Genomic DNA, 13,503 nt, shown 5'->3' with positions numbered 1-13,503 from the left:
GGGGTCAGGGTCCACCCATGTACCAAGGGAGAACGTCAGCAAGGGAGGCGCAGCCTTGACAGAGGAGATATGCAAATCGGCCGCCGGGAGGAAGGGTTGCGTTGAGGGTGTCCGTGCGAAGGTCGAGGTCGTAAAGGTAGAGCCCCTGTTTTTGGGCGACAACTTTTTTTGATTCTCTTCCAATTCAGTCTTGAGAAAGTCCCTGGGCGCCCAGCGCCAGAGGTCAGTTCAAGCGCATGTTCGGATAACCTCGAGGAGGTGGGAGACAAGGGAAGGTGAGGAAGGAGATGGGGAGGGAGGTAACGGACGGGTAGGGGAAAGGGGAGGGGGGGGGGGGGGGGAGCAGACCGCAGGAGCTTCTTGTTCAGCAAGGAGCGGCTAAACCGCTCGATGATCCACGAAGGTATCATGTTCCCGCCAGATCCTTCTGGGAATCACTTTTCCTTGGTGGTTTAGGGTTTAGGCTTGCTTGCTGTTAGCCATCATCGTGATTCATCTCCCTCCACTGATCCTTTCCCTCCGTTCAAAATCGTGCAAACATGCTCCTGCGCGCCATCCGGAAGATGCAAGTTGTTACTGTAGCTATGTCTCCTCCTCCTTCCCCCTCTCTTCCACACCATCTCCCTCAGTCCTTGACCTCACTCATCTCCTCCCTCCTCTTGCCTCCTTGTCCTCGTCCGCTGGTCCTCCCATCCTCGCCATCCTCCCTCCGTTGCGCAGGTTGCAGCACAAACCGGCCGAGAACTTCAGACGAGGTCCGCCTCAGAATCTGTACTAGATCAGCGATAAGGGCAGCACTTATCTCACCTTACTTACCCTTCCCAGTCAAGATAAAACTACCCCACCACCCCTACTGCCATCCAGCAACCCTTCCCTACATGTAGGACTACCCCCCTCCAATAAACCACCACCTGGTACGTCCCCACCCCGTCTATACCAGATGCCCTGTACGAAGGCCTTGCACGAAGAGCAGGGGGTAGGGTATCATGGCCAGGGTCTCTATCCGATCAAAAAGTGGGGTGGGGGTGGAGCGGCGGGAAATGCAAGTGCGGTGACTCAGGTACGAGGGTGGAGGAAGGGGAGGGCGGGGGGGGCAGGGAGGAGGAGGAGGAGGAGGAGGAGGAGGAAGAGGAGGTGAAGAGGACCTTGAGTCAGAGGGAAGACAGAAGAGGACAGGGCAACCAAATGCAAGTGTAGCACACGGAGAGCGGTTTACGACGGAGGAAGACCAGTCGAGATCTACTGAAGGATTGGGCAGAGACCCCAAAAAGATGCCTGTAGCGGCGAGGCTGAGTACGAATGCTCGTTCGAGACTGACTTTTATCTATGTTTGAAGGCGTTTATAGTATGGTTGAATAGTGAGAAACTGGCGCGGATCGTACAGGACGGAATCCTGCAAGTTTACAGAGCTCAGGTGTGAGAGCATTGCACATGATCCATAAGAGACTCTGATCAGGATTTTTCAGCGAGGCCCTTGAGTGATCACCTCCAATGGTCAAGAAGAGAAGGAGAACGAATCCCGGGATCGCGGATGCAGGTAGACGTGCCTTCGCTGGAGTGAAAATGGTGTTCCGGTAGTATGACCATGGTCCGAGAGCAGTGGTTGCCGAGGAGGAGATTGACAGTGGAGATGCTGAAGCAGCCTCAACACCCAACAAGCAGAAGAATCAAGCAGTTCCCAAGCATTGGACCCTCGTCCGTCGAGTGAAAGAGGATCATGGCCAAGTGGGTCTGCATGCTCTCTGTTGCCGGAACTGACATGTTGATTCTTGATCAGGTTCTGTTTGGTCTCGCCATCAACCTGTATGACGAACGTTGGTATAACTTGTTTGCAACAACGGGAGCAAATCGTGCCACGGTCTATGAGCTCCTTCCGGACGGGAAGATAGAGGTCCGGCAGGTAATCACCAGAGGCGTTCAGAGACAGTTGCGAGGCGCATTGAAATGCTGGTGCATAGGTGTATGTTGACGAGGATCAATCGGAAAGCTACTTCTGTTGTGCATGGAGCGTGGCGCCCTGGTGTGAGGAGCAGCCCTTGTTGGCAGTTGCTGGCCAGCTTGGCATCATCCGCGTCCTGGACTGCATGCGGCACTGTGTGTCTCGAACGCTGATGGGGCACGGGAACAGCGTCAACGACCTTCGCTTCCACCCGTACCAACCAGAGCTGCTACTGAGTGCGAGCAAGGATGAGTCGATCCGGTTGTGGAATGTGGCAACCTGCGTGTGTGTCGCTCTCTTCACGGGCGACTCAGCGCATCGTGGAGAGGTTCTGTCTCTGGACTTCCACTTGGACGGGAAGCAATTTGTCAGCGCTGGGATGGACAACGCAATCAAGGTTTGCTGAGGTGTGGAGTGTTGTGGTCGTTGTTGAGTGTGCTCCTCTCAGATATGGTCGCTGGATCAGTGCGCTCCAGCCATCAAGCAGGCTTCAACCCTCCAGCAACAAGCTGCCGACGCTCTGCCCTCCTCCAGGGGTGACGCGACAGGCAGATTCCGAAGTGCGATTGTGCAGCTGCCGACATACTCCACCACGAGGATCCACCGCAACTATGTGGACTGCGTGAGATGGCATGGTGATCACATCCTCTCCAAAAGCACCCACAACAAGGTCCGCCTCTCCTTGCTTGCTACATCTCTGGTTCTTGACCTTCTGTCTGCTTTCCTCATTCAGATCGTCATCTGGAAGCCGCAGCCTTCCAAGGCGCATGGCAGCGATGCAGCTCTCGTGCTGGGGGAGTGCCGATACAGCTCGTCCGACATCTGGTTCTTGCGTTTCAACATCGATCCCCAGCACAACTTCGTTGCAGTAGGAAACAAGGTCAGGCATCCATAGGATACACGAGGCGAGCGTGTGGTACTGAGATTGCTCTAGGTCGGGCAGATATTGCTGTGGGACCTGACGCAGCTGGTCACCGGGAAGGAAACATGCAAGCTGACTCACTCACAATGTACGACGACTGTCCGTCAGACCGCCATCTCTCATGACGGGAGGACGGTACTGGCGGCAACGGAGGATGGTTCGATCTGGAGGTGGGACGCCACGAGGTAGAGAATCCGGTGGATGAATCAGATCAGATGTAAACACCAAATTGGCATCGCTCACTGTCTGCATGCCAAGGGTCACTGGCCCGGACTCACACCCACGCTCACGAGTCAGTCACTGTGCGGTGAGTCACTGTTGCAGGCTGATCAGTGTCAGTCACTATCGCGGGAGTCAGTACTAGCCGTCCGACTCAGATCGGAAGGCCTGCCGGGCAAACGGGAAGAATTGCAGTAAGGAAAGAAGCAAATGCAGTTTGAATGATCTCTTTCGATACGACTGTAGTTGTCAATGTTTTTTCTAATCATCACTTGGAACCGCATTAGCCTCTCTGATAGTATCATAAAAATCAAATATCGTCACGTGGGTTGGCGGAATAATGGTATTACTGATATATTTCGCACTTGATCCCCCCAAATTTGCACTTGATCTCCCCAGTTTCGCATGCCATGTACAGCTGACAATCGGGTTATAGATTTCTGATGTACCGAGCAGAAGTAAAGAGCGCGATAGTGAGTGGAGATCAAGAACGTGTCCTCTCCTCTTGCCCCGGAATACTTGTTCGACGTCATTTTAGGGCTGTTGTCACAGGATCTGGATGTCAACCTGCGCATGGTATCGGCGTTATCAGAAAAAGCTCGTAAAGGATTTGTCGTGCCAAGAAGCTCCAACACTGAATGGCTGGTCTTGCATTTCAGGGCAGGTAGAACATGGTTTGCCGCAGCCCCGTCAATTGTCGAACCAGAAAGCAAGAAGAAGAAATGCGGCAACGAGGGAGACAAGGCTCAGACGGGTACGCGTAAACGAGTGCTAATCATAGTAGAGATCGGAATGGGAACAGAACCATTCTGCGGTTCAGCGCACCTTGTGACAGCAAGCAATGCACCTGAGACGACGGAGAGACTTGACGATGGAGTGGTCGTGTCTTTGGGATGATACCATACGATCTGCATTGCAGCCAGATATCTGACAAAAAAGCAGATTACTTGTATTCTGTATTTGATTGGCATTAAAACATCTCTCCGAACAAATTGAAAGAACGTATATATATTCCCAATGCCTGTGGCGCATCGATCCGGTGAAGAGAAGATGGGAGAGGTGACATTAGGAACGAATAAGCTTCAAAAAGCCTGTGCCACGGAGAATGGGAGAGCATATCTATCAGCAGGATATATCTACATCGGGAGGGGGGAGAGAGCCTCCGGGGGATGGGAGGACTTGAAAAGAAGAAGCTCGCAACGCCGGGAGCAAGCAGGTGACGCCCGTGAGCGATTTCTCCCAAAGCCTTGTCAAATCAACATAACGAACACTTGCAGGAGATGATCCTGGATGGGTTCGTTCACCGCTCTAAGTCTTAGTACATCACATCACCACAATCTATTACACTCTCTGCTGTTGTTTGTGACCTGGACTATCGCACTTACCCGACCCCACGGAGAGTGCGCTCTGCGGCCAAAATTGTCTGAGTCGGGTTCCCTGAAGCATAAAACAACAACAGCGATTTTTTGGTTTTCCGCGGTATTCAAAATCCGGATGCATGTAGCCGATATTGGCGATTGCACTGCGACAAACAAGTAAAATGGAATCTTACTAAGAGATCAGCAAATTCATCATATGACGAGACCTGGTCCGGAACGAAGTTTTCCTTGTTGAGCTCGACGAGTTACATCTGAGCAAGTGCACGGTTGTCAAATAAGATCTTGATTGACGATGCACTGCTGAGCTGAAGGAGTTGGGTTGTGTTGTTCACACCCATGCCCAGAACGCAAAGAAAGCACGAAAGATGACAATTCTCTGGACGTTGTCAGAGAGTGTATGGAGCTCAGCTTCTGTATGATGAAGTCGTCATCAGGTGAATTGGCGACCTTCTTGATGTATCTAGTCTGGCAGAATTGTTGTCGTGGCTTTCAGTGGCACTTCAAATCGTTTTACGATTGACGTAGGAAGAGCTTTCGATAAAGAGTTAACCCATCACAGTTCAAGCTCCATGTAACAACAAAGGGCATCCACGAAGATCAACACATAGCGCATTGCGTCATGATTAGTTCCCTCGAGAATACTTCTTGCAAGGGATTCAAGCTCATCCTAGGAAATTGAGGAAGTCGCTGTAAGGTACGAGGTGATGACAAGGATGAAGTTACGAGGAGATGATAGGGATGAAGTTACGAGGAGATGACAAGGATCAAGGTACGAGGAGATGACAAGGAGGAAGGTACGAGGAGATGACAAGGAGGAAGGTACGAGGAGATGATAAGGACTTGGGTCTGGGTATGACAGGTATCAATTCATGGAGCCGGGCAGAAATCTGGGAGATATGATTGGATGATACGAAAATGAATTCAAGGAAAATTGATGATTGGAAAATGATTACAAGTTACTACCTAGTTCTTTACTCAAAGTTAAGTTACTTTGTAGTATGTCCGGTAGTGAAGTTCGGCCGCCACGCACGTACTTGTGACTCATCAGTGACCGCCGAGCTGGACCCCTACAAACTCCCATATGAAGTACCCGTCCTCGGAGACTCAGCCATGTTGTACCCCCACCCTGTGCCGGATTCAGTGGTTCGGAGTTCAATGATGACCACCCCACCCCTAGTTCCGGGCCTCGGGACTAGGGCCGGCCCGAGAGGCACCCACCGGGTTACCCTGCGGCCATGACCGTCCTCCGGACCTACACCAGAGGTTTCAATGACTGTCACATGTAGACACGGACCTGAAATCAGCAGGGTAGATTTGAAATTGTCTACTGACATGTTGGAGGGGTAGGTGGGTATGATGACTCAGATAAAGTTACGGTACTTCAGTAGACGGTCGGTGGGTAGTCGTACTTGAGGGGTGGCAAGGGGTCCTTGAACGGGTGTTAGATGCCACTTGTGTTGGCTCGCGATGAATGATTGTGTCGAGCAGGGTGGGTAGTAGAGAAAGGGGTGCAATGACTCAGAGAAGCCTCGGTGGGGTGGTTTTCAGGGTGGGGTGGGTGGGTAACAGTAGTGGAGGAGTAAAATCAATAAAGATATGGATTTTAAAATCTCATGAGGAAAAACTGGGAAAAGGAAGAACAACCGGCCATTGGGCGAAAAAAATGGCAGGAGCGAGTGGGAAAGACGAGGATGAGTACTAGGGGAATGGAGCAGATGAGAAAATGATGGGGAAATACAGATGGCACTCACGCAAGGGATGCCGGCAAGATTGAGAATGAGGTGTTGAAGCACGGGGGGTTCAAGAAAGGAACCTCTCTGCGAGATGAAGTTGTTGTACGTAGGGGAATGCCTGGGGGAGCGAGTGAGGAAGTTCTAGGGAAAAGAGTCATGAAATAGGGCGAAAGCGAATGAAAAATTGATTTTCGTCAGGAAGGCATAAAGCTATGCGGGAAAGCAAAACAGTACAGCCAAGGATCGTAGAACAAAGATGAAGAAGACAGATAGCAGATGTAAGTGGAGATGAAAGACATAGAGGAGAGAGAGACAGAGAGACAGAGAGAGCGAGAGGGAGGGAGGGATAGGGAGGGAGGGAGGGAGGGATGTTGGGAGGTTGGGAGAGAGGGAGGGAGAGAGACAGAGAGCGAGAGAGAGCAAGATAGAGAGACAGAGAGAGATAGAGAGCGATAGAGAGGAGAAGATATAGGCATCACAGACTGAAAGGTAAAGGTAGAAGGACAAGGAGAGGGAAATGTTGGTTGTGTGACGCATGTAAATTAGCTCTGTCAATTTTTCACCTACACCATGAAAGTATCGAAGAGGGCTTATAAGCAGCCAATATCTGCGCTTTGTTCAAGGAGTAAGGAGGGGGCAGAAACAAGAGAAGATCATGTACTTGCAAGGGCATCGGTAGATGCTTGGTTGAAAAAGGCGCATCAGTCAACCCATGGCTTAGATGGAAAAGAATTAACAATCATTGACCTCCGTTAGAATGCGAAGAGGTAGAAGCTAAAAGATGATTTAGCTTAGTCTAGTGACGATCGTAGCTGGAGATTGTCAGAAGCATGTGAAGTGTATCATCAGCTGACCGTATTAACATGTGACAGGTTTGCCGTCAAAGAGCAACATCTTCTAATCGTGAAGTAGTCATCCTCGAACTTCATGAAGTCTTGAGTTTCGTCTCAAAACCCAACCAGGTCTTGACGAGGGTTTTGACACTTTGATCCACTTGGAGGTAAACTATCTTTATTCTTCATCTGCCACAGCACTTGCTTGTTTGATCGGTGCTCTGCTTCTTTTGTATCATTCTCTACGTCCGTTGTGACACTCCGTGTTTGTTACAGGTGGTCAAGCCGTTCTCTCCAATGGCTCAATACAATCAAAGCATAGACCTAACACCAGTCTCGGATATGAATTCTGCCGGTGATGAGGACTATATCATCTTCTCTGCTAGAAAGAATGCAGAGATAGCGGCGTCTCCAGGAGCAGAGGCAATCAGAGGGGGTCAGCTACAGCCAGTCAATCACACGGTCCTAAAGGATATGAGGCGGCGAATCTCCCTCAGCCATTCCCTCGAAACCGGATTGCACCCCATTGAGAATGCGAATGCGCCTTCAGAGGAGGACTGGATACCAGAGGCTTTCTCGTTTGCTGGGGAGATATTAGAACATCCGAAGAGCTATTTCTTAGCGAGGGAGGACAGCAACATCGAGGGCCCTTCAAGCTCTCCTGGTGCTAACATGGATAAAGAGAATGTGATGTTGTGGAATCAGTCAGATTTCAAGAAGAGTAGCGACGATTCGGAGCGATCAAGAGCTCCCACTGAGTATGGACCAGTCTCGCCTACGAAAGCAGACATGCCTAACTTGGAGGTGCCGACGAGGGATGTGGATGCTCTCAACGGTATAAACCTTGAGCAGAGCGAGGCTGCTTGCGAACGATTCATCAGAATCCTCGATCAAGAGATTGCAACCATCCAAGAAAGGCTGCAAACAGAAGGAAGGGATGACAGGGAAAAGGCGATCATTTTGCAGAGAAGGTTGTTTGCGAAGGAAAGGGATAGAATACAACTGAAGATGGAGCGTAGTCACCTGTATGAATGCGATTTGCCTACCAGAGTCAAGCGGCAAGACTCTTTGATCGAGAACTTGAGGAACAGGGTGATGAAGTTGGAGAAGTTGTTGTACAATATGAACAAAGACGTCGTTGCTGAGATCTTGCGAGACGACAATTGTTCAGTGCTCGAAGAACGCATGGATGACTTTTGCGGCCGAATACTTCAAAAGGCTGTGATCACTAGGGCCACCATGAAATTTCGTCATCGAATTCTGGATAAGAAGAACAAGATGATCGAGCGGAGGGAACAACAAGTGGTTGAGAGGGAGAGGGAGGTTGAAGAACGAGAAAAGCAATGCCAGATTGAAGAGAGCAATCTCAACAATTTGAAGAACGTGAAGAGCAAATTAGAAGAAATTTCTCACACTTCGTCAAAACTTGAGCAATTCCAGCGAACTTTGGAGGAAGAGAGAAGGGCCATTGCGGAAAAGAGGAAAAGGCTAGATGCTCAGGAGAACAGATTGGCTAAGGTACTTGATGCCTGGTTTGAAAAACGACCTTATCAACCACGCTTCCAGGAGAAGGAAGATTTGAAGAAGCGGCTCAGCACGCTGGAAGAGGAAAGGGTATCCTTTGAGGTACTTGGTCTCAGGATCCTTGTTCTCACACTGACCTCATTCTTCAGCTGGAAAAAATGGATACACGTGAACTTGCTTGGAAGGAATACAAGAATCGTTTGCCGTCCCTGAATTGTAAAAGAATCATGGTGGCCAAGCACTTCAAGACAGGAAAAGACATGATATTCGTAGAAGGCCAAACTGTGTGGATCAGATTCAAGCTTATTTGCCTCGAACTGATGCTGTCGCAGTTCCGCAAGGGGAACGAGGCCGTTCAGCCTGTGGCGATCAACAACATTACCTTCCCTCCTAACGCACCAAGACCAGCGCCGCTCTCAGCACGGAATGTGAGCCTGCACCGCATGAATGTCGTCATGCTCCTTCAAGGGTTGACTCTGGTTGGTGCAGAAGGGCCACAACTCAAGTTTCGACAAGATGCCGACCCCTCGGCAGGTCCACCCGGTCCCTCGCATCTCCGTGCACCTGCCCTCCAAAGAGCAAGGCAACGAAGACTTCTTTCAGGTGAGAAACAGCAGCAGAGATTTGAAAGCATGAGCTAGTCGTTCTTCACTACATGATCGAACTCCAACCTTGACTTGACGACCCTCATGCACCGTGAATGTCACTGCAGTTGAGAGATATTTTGGGTTGACAACTCCCTGTAGCCAACAATAGCTTCAAAGGTTTCACACTCAGTGCTGGACAGTGCAAGGGCATCCCACTTATACCTACCATCAAAGGTTCCGACACAACTCGAAAACATTTCGCACTGGTCTGGCACCATTGCTCGCGCTCCCTCCGCCGCCTGTCCGTCCACGCGTCTCCCCGCGCTGCTTCCAAGCCTCTCGCTTCCGAGGTTGCCGATGCCTATGCAGACCATCAGCCCGCATTCCCACGCCCCAACCGTCTCCTGCACTGCAGCAGCCTCTCTCTTCTGTCCTCCCGGATGTGCTCCGCATCCCCACGCCCCAACCGTCTCCTGCACTGCAGCAGCCTCTCTCTTCTGTCCTCCCGGATGTGCTCCGGCAGCCTCGACCGTCAACGGGAAGTCCCGGGACTTTGAGCACTGCGGCAGCCAAGGCTTGCAGCAGGTCGCCTGCAGGTCGCCGATCGGCGTCACTTGCACCGCCTAGTATTCACGGATGATCAACCGGAGTCTGAGGATAAAGTAGCAGTTCATGAAGCAGTTCATTGCATCTCTCAAGTATAATAACCTATGACTCTATCAACATTTCCTATCGGACAAAGGCCACATGCCGATGACACACGTGTCCACACTGACGCCATACTGGGATGGGGTCAAGGAGCGCTCTTGGATCGGGCTCGATCTCCTTCCATCACAAAGTTCCCCGCACGGTCGATGGATGGGCCAAGCCCTGACCCGGCCCTCTTGACCGCCCCAAGAAGCCCTCCAGCCTCCAGCCTGCCCCCCTGGTCAATCGCTGGCCGTCTGATGCTCTCAAGACTGCACATCCTGCACGTGACGCAGCCCGGCGACCTGTAGGCGACCTGCTGCTCCTCGAAGTCCTCCAGCTGCCAGGCGTACATCCGGGAGGACAGAAGAGAGAGGCTGCTGCAGTGCAGGAGACGGTTGGGGCGTGGGAATGCGGGCTGATGGTCTGCATAGGCATCGGCAACCTCGGAAGCGAGAGGCTTGGAAGCAGCGCGGGGAGACGCGTGGACGGACAGGCGGCGGAGGGAGCGCGAGCATCGGTGCCACATCTTGTCTGTTGTGGTCATGCAGGAGATCTGCACAGGAGGAGGAGAAGGGAGTTGGAGAGATTGTGAGGAGGAGGGGTCAGAGAGCAAGGAGCGAGGGGAGATCGAGAGCGAGCTGAGCTTGAGCGTCGAGGGGAAGAGCAATGAGGTGCTGGAGGGCGGAGCTCATCGGATGGTGCAGTGGGCAACGGGGCTGCGGAGTTTATAGGTGGAGGCTGGATGTTTACTACGAGGATCGTGCAGTGGAAACCGTGATCGGCTTACTACTTTAGTCCTGATTCTGTTTCCAACCGCTGGGATTTCAGGAGCGGTTGCTATCCTGACGGCCTTATCGCTCGAAGAGCCATGCGAGGCGATGTGCTTTTGAGGAGCATGACAGACGGTTGGGAAGTTTTTTACTCCGCGTCGACTCCGAAGAGATCAGATCTGTCGATTAGGCCGTCCTCTGGCTTCTGGCTGGCATGCCTCACCATCGACCATCACTGATCATGTCTCCGTGTCCCCTACGCCGCTGGCTTAGGCTGTTCGGGTCGGTTTCTCTTGATGGCTGCATCATGACCTCACTGACAAGATTTGCCGCAGTCACGGTGCCGCCGTGCTGGCAAGTGCCTCTGCAGACTCCCGACCGACCATCTGCCCGGGCCTAGCCTATGATCATCGGATCCCCGGGCCCCGTGCTCCGAGGCTCTTTTTGTCTCCCAGACGGTCGGACTCTGCAGTACGGCCATCTTGGCCGCCGAGTCACTGCCGCGGCCGCGCTCACCCCGGCCTCCGGGGCCCGGCGTCCGATGACTCAGTACTGTAACCAGGCTGGCCCCGGCCGCCACATCGGGCACTGCCGCAGTAAGCCGGGCACGCGGCCGCCAGTCGGGAGCCTGTCTGAGTCCGACCGTCACCGCCATTTCACTGACCGACAGTTCGGGCCCGCTCAGTGACATCGCCGGGACTCAGTGACTCAGGCTCGAACCAGGGCCGGGTACCGTACTACGGGCACTGCCGCACTACCGTACTGTACTGTGTGACGGTGATCAGATTGACACGCACTGCGGCAGTGAATCGACGGTTGTCATCTGCCCTTGTCATCTATTAGTATTTTGCTGCCTCATAATTTTTGTTAGGAATGTACTGAGGTGAGCCCAGAGACGGTAGTCTCTGGCAAGATTTTTGCCGGGGCCTGCAAGATATATAAGCACATGCAGGTAAGCAAAGGGAGGTGGGAGGACGAGGTCGAGGACAAGGATGAGGACGAGGAGGAGGAGGAGGACGAGGACGAGGACGAGGACGAGGACGAGGACGAGGACAAGAACGAGAGACCAGGAAGGATGCCTTACGAGGAAAGAAGCAGCACCATTGAGAATACAAGAAGCTTTCATGGGAGAAAGCGACGGAGTGAAAGTAGTTGAAGGGGTGAGTGAAGAGCCAGGAGATGCAAGGGGACATGTACAGTTGTTGATCTGTCTGCGGTGAGCTCACCACAAGATGAAAGCAGACGGATGACGAGGTTGCGAGTGTGGAATGAGAGAAGGGGGAAATGAGAGAACGAAAAGCTGAAATAGTGAAATTTTCAATCAGCATTTACCGCAATCCATGCTGCTTGCCCTGCTATGCTTGGTCCTCCTTGCACCTGCCAGCGCGTTCGCTCCAGCATTGAACAGGTTGTCAAGGACTTGTTGTCCCTTCCTGATACCATTGCGACAGCATCGGTCAAGGAGCACAGCTGAACGGCATCTGTGGCATGTCACGAACTGCGAAGCCATGCCGAGCTAGGTGACTCATTCTGTAGCAGCAGACAGAGCCTCTTCCTCCTTCCTCCGGCACTACCAGCTAACCTCTCCCTCTCCTTCTCCCTCTCCCTTTCCCTCCCCTTATCTCTCCCTCTCCCTTTCCCTCCCCTTATCTCTCCCTCTACCTCTCCCTCCCCTTATGCCTCCCTCCCCTTACTCCCTCCCTCTCCCTCTCTCTCTCTCCCTCCCCTTATCCCTCCCTCTCCTTCTTCCTCTCTCCCTTTCGTCATTGACCATTTCATGTTGTAGATTGTGTGGCTTGAGGATGAACAACAAGGATACAGGTACCTCCTGCTCCTGCTCCTTTCTGCTCCTGCCTCTATTCTTCCAATAGTTACAATCTCAACCTCGTCTCTGATCAAAATCACAGATGAGAGCAAGACATTCATCGACAAGGTCTGTTGCTGCCTCTTCTTCTGCTTCTCTCCCTCCTCCTCCTCTCCCTCAAGTTTCCTTCTCCCATCCTTTTCTTCTAATCGTGCTCGTCGTTGTTCAGGTCGCATCCCGTGGTATCTGGCAGGGCGATCTACCGGATGAGGCTCAGGAAGCGCTTGCCCGCGTTGGATGGGTGGAGTAAGTGGGAGGAGGAGGAGGTGGTGGTGGTGGCGGCGGCGGCGGCGGCGGTGGTGGAGGAGGTGGTGGTGCAAGTGGCGTAATGATTCACGCAGAGACAACAAGGGAGGAGACGAAGAGAGAATCGCACGCGAGGACATCGAGAAGATTGTAGAAAGAGTTACTGCAGGTGTTGAAATACTCCTCCTCCCTCCCTCCTACCCTCCTTCCCTCCCTTCCCCACTCTCTCCCTCCCTCCCTCCTTTAGCCGACTTACGGGGGAGCAGAGGAGACGTTTGCAGACGAGAGGTCGAAGTTGATGTTCATGGAGGATACTCGCGAAAAGATTCTCAAGGAGGTAGTCGCCTTTCCCTTCCTTGCCTGCTCTTGCTCCTCCTTCTCCTCCTCCTTCTCTACATCATCGTTGTCCTCAACTTTCGACAGGTTATCCGTCAAGAGCTCAAGGCGGAGTATGGAGTAGAGCTTGAGGATCTGCTTAATCCTATCAAGGTCAGGAAAACTTCTTTCTCTACTCCTATTCCTTTCTCTGCTCCTGCTCCTGCTCCTGCTCCTGCTCCTGCTCCTGCTCATGCTCATGCTCATGCTCATGCTCATGCTCATGCTCCTGCTCCTGCTCCTGCTCCTGCTCCTGCTCCTGCTCCTGCTCCTGCTCCTGCTCCTGCTCCTGCTCCTGCTCCTGCTCCTGCTCCTGCTCCTGCTCCTGCTCCTGCTCCTGCTGCTGTTCCTCTTCGTCTTGCTCCCCTCCATTCAGCCTTGTCTCCATGTTCTACTGCGCTCACTCTATCTTGCTCTTCCTT

General features: G+C 52.5%; 6 protein-coding genes across 6 annotated transcripts in view; 4 read left to right on the top strand and 2 right to left on the bottom strand.

Moving 5' to 3' along the window:
- Window positions 1-410, bottom strand: part of GUITHDRAFT_120101 (hypothetical protein) — a gene marked incomplete at both ends in the record, with an annotated part of 8,456 nt that extends 8,046 nt beyond the window's left edge. The window contains 2 exons of the mRNA XM_005820635.1: window positions 16-202; window positions 349-410. Of these exons, the coding sequence (XP_005820692.1) occupies window positions 16-202; window positions 349-410 (249 nt within the window). The remainder of the gene's footprint in view (window positions 1-15; window positions 203-348) is intronic.
- Window positions 411-1,759: 1,349 nt separating this feature from the next.
- GUITHDRAFT_81200 (hypothetical protein) lies at window positions 1,760-3,050 on the top strand (the record flags this gene model as incomplete). Its single annotated transcript, XM_005820634.1, has 5 exons — window positions 1,760-1,900; window positions 1,959-2,336; window positions 2,388-2,609; window positions 2,673-2,819; window positions 2,874-3,050. 5 exons carry the CDS (start codon window positions 1,760-1,762, stop codon window positions 3,048-3,050), a joined length of 1,065 nt encoding a protein of 354 aa, XP_005820691.1.
- Window positions 3,051-3,653: 603 nt separating this feature from the next.
- Window positions 3,654-3,977, top strand: GUITHDRAFT_120099 (hypothetical protein; the record flags this gene model as incomplete). The annotated part of the gene is made up of 1 exon (XM_005820633.1): window positions 3,654-3,977. The coding sequence occupies one exon, from the start codon at window positions 3,654-3,656 to the stop codon at window positions 3,975-3,977; it is 324 nt and encodes a 107-aa protein (XP_005820690.1).
- Window positions 3,978-8,649: 4,672 nt separating this feature from the next.
- Window positions 8,650-9,413, top strand: GUITHDRAFT_155956 (hypothetical protein; the record flags this gene model as incomplete). Its single annotated transcript, XM_005820632.1, has 1 exon — window positions 8,650-9,413. A coding segment is annotated over exon 1 (478 nt), but the record flags the coding sequence as incomplete, so codon positions are not given.
- A 387-nt stretch (window positions 9,414-9,800) lies between these two features.
- GUITHDRAFT_155955 (hypothetical protein) lies at window positions 9,801-10,406 on the bottom strand. The gene has a single exon (XM_005820631.1). The coding sequence runs from the start codon at window positions 10,350-10,352 to the stop codon at window positions 9,930-9,932; it is 423 nt and encodes a 140-aa protein (XP_005820688.1). The 5' UTR covers window positions 10,353-10,406; the 3' UTR covers window positions 9,801-9,929.
- A 1,530-nt stretch (window positions 10,407-11,936) lies between these two features.
- GUITHDRAFT_147725 (hypothetical protein) overlaps window positions 11,937-13,503 on the top strand; it is a gene marked incomplete at both ends in the record, with an annotated part of 1,745 nt that continues 178 nt past the window's right edge. The window contains 8 exons of the mRNA XM_005820630.1: window positions 11,937-12,004; window positions 12,048-12,116; window positions 12,383-12,417; window positions 12,468-12,529; window positions 12,630-12,706; window positions 12,802-12,875; window positions 12,973-13,043; window positions 13,130-13,195. Coding sequence (XP_005820687.1) covers window positions 11,937-12,004; window positions 12,048-12,116; window positions 12,383-12,417; window positions 12,468-12,529; window positions 12,630-12,706; window positions 12,802-12,875; window positions 12,973-13,043; window positions 13,130-13,195 — 522 coding nt within the window. The remainder of the gene's footprint in view (window positions 12,005-12,047; window positions 12,117-12,382; window positions 12,418-12,467; window positions 12,530-12,629; window positions 12,707-12,801; window positions 12,876-12,972; window positions 13,044-13,129; window positions 13,196-13,503) is intronic.

This window comes from Guillardia theta, assembly GCF_000315625.1.
Source record: "Guillardia theta CCMP2712 unplaced genomic scaffold GUITHscaffold_170, whole genome shotgun sequence".
Taxonomy (NCBI): domain Eukaryota; class Cryptophyceae; order Pyrenomonadales; family Geminigeraceae; genus Guillardia; species Guillardia theta.
Note: the sequence above shows the minus strand (reverse complement) of the source record. Positions and strands in the feature narration are given on the sequence as shown.